The sequence below is a fragment of the Otolemur garnettii genome, unplaced genomic scaffold, assembly GCF_000181295.1.
Source record: "Otolemur garnettii isolate 467f Iridium unplaced genomic scaffold, OtoGar3 scaffold00208, whole genome shotgun sequence".
NCBI lineage: Eukaryota > Metazoa > Chordata > Mammalia > Primates > Galagidae > Otolemur > Otolemur garnettii.
Genome location: NW_003852603.1, coordinates 1,020,838 through 1,026,138, shown reverse-complemented (window position 1 = coordinate 1,026,138; position 5,301 = coordinate 1,020,838). Strand labels below are relative to the sequence as shown.

General features: G+C 41.0%; 1 protein-coding gene across 1 annotated transcript in view; it reads right to left on the bottom strand.

Annotated features, from left to right (window-relative positions):
- Nucleotides 1-4,135: 4,135 nt before the first annotated feature.
- SNRPB2 (small nuclear ribonucleoprotein polypeptide B2) overlaps nt 4,136-5,301 on the bottom strand; it is an 11,441-nt gene continuing 10,275 nt past the window's right edge. The window contains exons 6-7 of the mRNA XM_012812417.2: nt 4,944-5,032; nt 4,136-4,497 (exon numbers count right to left, since the gene is read on the bottom strand). Coding sequence (XP_012667871.1) covers nt 4,338-4,497; nt 4,944-5,032 — 249 coding nt within the window. The 3' untranslated portion in view covers nt 4,136-4,337. The remainder of the gene's footprint in view (nt 4,498-4,943; nt 5,033-5,301) is intronic.

The window sequence follows — 5,301 nt, the reverse complement described above, 5'->3', positions numbered from 1 at the left end:
GGGCTTACTTTCTATGAGAAGAGACGTTTTTGTAAGATGTTTGAGGCTGGCACCTCTCTCACAAGGTGGCCCTCCCCTTGGGTTGTTTCTAGCATAGAAATCCTGATCAGAACGCCCTCTGCCTTCATTAATGATGTGGATTCAGAGAGGTGCCTCCTCCCTCCACCCACAAATGTGGTATCACAGAATGAGGGGCAAGAATTCAACTTAGTAATTTTGTGCAAAACCGCTTTCCAAGGGATAAACTGGTAAAGCAAAACATTCTTACAGTATAATAAAAAGCGTGTTTGTTGTGAGTGTATGAGCATGTGTGCATGTGTGTATGTGTGTGTGATAGTCTTGTTTGTGTGCTTCTCTGTGTAAGAGCTTTGTTTTTTGTGTGTGTGCTCTTGTGTGTTGTGTGTGTGTACTATTTTTAGGGAGGATCTTTTTATATAGCTGGTCCTGATTTGGAAGCCTGCTTTATTAATTTCCTTTATCATAGATGAGGAAACTGAGGCCCAGCAGAGGCCAGAGCAGCCTCTGTTAACTGCCTTATCTAAAGGTGACCCAGAGGGATTGCTGACCAGTGCTGTTTCCATTCACTGCTGTCAAATTAGAATTGACCATCTAGAATCAATCCTTTATTCACTGCTTCAGTTTGAGGAAAGAATGAATTAGAAATCATTTTTGAAAGCAGAATGCCTGTGCATTTTTCCTTTCTGTGATCGAGGAGCCTGAGAGTTTTTCTGGGAAAACTAAAGCATTGATTAAATCTTCTTAATCCTGGTGGGGCAGCTGTTTGACAGACTGTTCCAGGCTCAAACCAGCCCTGGACATGAGAGAGTTAAAAGACAATTGCCATTTGCGAAGCACTGTAAGAAATAGATTGTGCAAACTCAGATTGGCACTCTGTACACAGCCCCCAGAGCAGATGAAATGGTAAATAAAGCCACCCCCAAGTGATCACAACTTAGCAAACAGGATTAATGCTAACTTGAAGCCATTATGGAACATTTTCAGGTAGAGAAATAAAGTAATGGGGTGCCAAGCCTTCTGGAAGCCTCCTGGAGGCCCTGGGATGCTCTAGCATTCTGCAGTGGGAGAGCAGACTGGAGGCTGCTTGGTGAAGTTTTGCTCACAGATAGGCATTTGAACTTGCACTCCTTCAGCAGGCAGTCGTGCCTGGCAGCTCCACTCAACACAGGGAGTCCCCTGGGGACCGAGGAAGGACTCTGTCCCCAGCTTTCTTACCTCCTTCCTCTGGATTTTAAGGTGTGTTCCATGAGCCTTTAATCCCTGAATGACATTTTCCCCTTTAGCTCCTAAATTTCCTTCTCAGTCTAGAGTTCTTAAAATGCAGGCTACAGCTCCTTCAGGGCTCAAGGGTAGGTTTGGGCAAGTGCAGATGGTGGAAGCAGCTGGTCTGGCCGCTCTACCTCTTGAATTTCACCTCTTGTCTCTCTCCCTGGCCTGCTATGTCTCCCATACTGGTTCCTCTCTGTCTTTTGAAAATGCTAAACTCTTCCAATTCTGGCCAGCTAAGCTTATAGCCTGTGGTCTTTCCATCCAGGTGTTGGCATTGGGGCTTCTGGCCAGACACCTCCACGGAGAGACCATTTTGATGGAGTCACTCCTGCATTCCCTGGGCCCCATGTCTGTGTCAGGTGACCATGGCACACTGCCCTATGGCACAGGCCACTCTCTGACACCCTGGTTCTTTTACTTGATGGTGGTTTAGTCTCTTGACACTACAGTGTAAGCTCCAGTGTAAGACAAAGACAGGATTCTTTGTCTATCTTGTTCACCACTCTTAATGTTAGCATCTAGATACTTAGTACACAATAAATAGCTATTCAGTGAAGGAATGCACCATCCCTCTGAAATGGTAAGCTTAGGTGTAGATACCCACGTACTTGTACCCCTGGGGAAAGTCCCCAGCTTTAGATAGAGATTCATAACACCCTCAAACTAGATTCATTGAATAAATCCTTAGGAGAGCTGCCATTTGCCACCAAACCATGGTCCCCAGACCAGTAACTGTGGCATCTCTTTATAGTCTCCAGATCTCACACCAGACGTGTTAAATCCAAGGCTAGTTTTTAACAAGATCCTCAAGTGACTCATTAAAGTCTGTGCGTTGAAGTTTGAGAAATACAGCCCCAGGACGGACCAAATACAACAAATAACTTTATCCAGGGCCTAATATTTGACCTTAGGTCTTTGCTGGATATAGTTATTTTCAAAGGTTAAAATGTTTGTAAAATACTCAAACAGAAGGTAGTATAAGACTGTAACTTTAAAATGGAGATGTGTCTTCTGCAGTGGTGTCTTTAAAAAACACCATTTGAGCAATGATATAATCATTATAACTGTATGAGTATTTATATATTTAGAATTACTTACATGCTTATTATAATCATTACTTTGTAAAGGTAGAAATCTCTTGTTAGTTCATAACTTTGGCTCATGCTGAAATCACCCAGGGAGCTTAACAAAAGTTGGGTTTCTCCCCTAGAGACTGTGATTTAATTGATCTGGGGTGAAGAGTGGGCATGGGTCTTTAACAGTAAGACTATAAAACAGATTGGAGCTTGTGCTAAAAAATAAAATGTCAAACATCACTCCTCTGCATGAAATCTAGGTTTACACGCACCCAGTGTATGTGGTATACGAATATTCATTGCCACTTTCTTAATAGCTCCATCTTGGTAAGAACTCCAATGTCCACCCACTGGTGGAACTGCTGATACGTCCGATACAGAAGTTACTGCAAAAGCACTCCTGACAGGGCAAAATCATTGTGCTAGAGAGCAGATCAATGGCTGCCTCGGGCTGCAGGTGGGGAGAGCAAACACTTCTGGGGGTGATGACAGAATGCTTGTATGATGATTACATGACTGACTAGTTGCCCAAACTCATCAAATGGAACACTAAAATGGGTGGATTTCGTTGTATGTGAACTCTAGCTCAATTTTTTGAATTCTCTAAAATAGCTCCTCCTTTTCATTCAAGAGTGTAAGTCCCTAAAAAGGCCTACACAACCCCTCCTCCTACTCTCCCCTTCCTCATTCTCACCCCACTCCAGCCTTCCAGGCCTTTCTATTACTTCTCACACAAGGCCCCAGGGCATGGCCAGGCTCAGGACGGAAACCAGGACTAAGCAGTTAGAAGACTCCATGGCAGCGGACACTGCTGTTAGATCCAGAGAGTAGCTTTGTCCTTTTTTTAGTAATTGACTGCTATTTTACAGAAGTACATGAGCGTGAAAATGGGTTTTAAAAGTTATTTGGAAGATTCAAGTTTTAGAAATAAAAAATCATTTTTCTGTTTTCTTCATGTATACACAAATCATGTTACCAATCCAAGTGGCTTTCCCCCAAGTATACAATAAAAATTGTGATAAAGTTTTGCTCACAGAAATACTAAAACAGGAATACCGAAAAATTACTATTCTTTAATACGTACTATACTTGGCAAAAACTGTCCATTTCTAAAGATATCCATGGTTTTATTAGCAGCAGCCTGAATCAACATAGCCTTAAGTACATGTCAAAAGCTAAAGAAAATGAGCTTTGGAAATTACAGAGAGGTAGCAGAATTAGCACTGGCAACTCTAACAGCTTATTTGTCTTAATAAAAAAAGATTATAGATTGTAAGACCTTTCCTTTGGAGGTCTTTCCCTAAAGAGGTTAGACATTAACCAAGCGTAGTCCCTAAGAACAGGCCTACCTCACGAGGGAAAGAGCATAAAATGCAGTTTCAAGATAGTATTCCCTTTCCTTCTGTTTTCCCAGAAAACAATTAAGCACAGTTATTCCTAAAAGATCTTTATTCAATTAAATGCTGAATGAAAAGACCTGTGGAATGACCATTACCAGCAAAATATGGTTCATTTCTTTGAAGGATAAAAAGATCAAATTTAGACACTGCTTGAGTTTCATTTTCTTCTAACATCCAGAATGATGGGTTTCCATTAACACAATGTCATCTACCACTTGCTGTGATCTAACTCTCCTTAGCATCCATTAAAATGGTTTAATGTTGCTGCATCATTAGCTGCTCTAGGGTAACACTAGAGAAGCGTCCTGTTACAGAGCCTCGGATACCTCAAGATGACGGGGCAATGGGCCAAGGAGCAAGGCATTGTAATGGAGAATGCAAATAAGTTTATTGTACAAAATTAAGGCCTTCATGTTTCACAGTTCTCTAAGGCTAAAGACAGACTAATTTGAGTCCTTCACAAAAATGTCACTTTCACCCCCCCACCTCCCACTATTAAAATGGCATGACCAAATGTTATCAAAACAAATACTATAAATAACACCAAGTCCTTTGAAGATAACCATCCCAAATGTTATTTCTTGGCATAGGTGATCTTCATGGCATGGGAAGGTGTGATCTTGAACCCCTGTAAAGCATCCCTGGCAGCTCCAGCCTGCCCGTCATTTTCAAATTCAACAAAAGCAATGTCATGCCTCCCAGGTACCAAACGTACTTCCTTGAAACCAGGAAACCTATAAAGTAGAAAAACAATTCATATATACATTCAAATACATAAATGTCTGCTTGTATTAAAATTTATTAAGCAACTTTCTGATACTGGTCCAGGAAAAGTAATTATAGCCTAACCAAGAATCCTGAATAGGATGGATGAGCCTAAAGATTAATTATTTATACCATTAAAGGATTGCAGGAATAATGTGAACTAATTCTATTTTGTATTATATCAAAGCTTTTTATGTCAGTATCTCGATTAGAATAACTCAAACATTAGAGGAAATTTATTTATTAGATTTAATTTACTAAATCTGCAGACTGGCTCCAACCTATGATTAATCCCAGCCCAAACCAATGAACCTGTAAAAAATTACTGCTGTGTGACACAACAAATGGATTCAACCCACGGAAGTGCTATTTGCCCTGTCAGGAGGCTTCTGGAAATAGATATGAAAAAACTTACTGATTAAACAGCATGGATAACATCATCTCATTAGTCTCTTCTGGTAAATTATTAAGGAATAAAATATAGTTTGGAGGATAATCAGGGACCTATTAAAAAAAAGGCAAAGTTAGCTTGTAAATATCAACAGCATCGTAAGCCACTCGGCTCTTCCATGAAAACCTAAACTTCAGAGCACTGCACTGTAGTTTGTAAGGGCCTGTGACAACTGACTGCACCAAACACTAAAGCTGAGACTCCAAACTTCAGAGCACTGCACTGCAGTCTGTACGGCCTGTGACAGTTGACTGCACCAAACGCTAAAACTGAGACTCTAAACTTCAGAGCACTGCACCGCAGTCTGTACGGCCTGTGACAG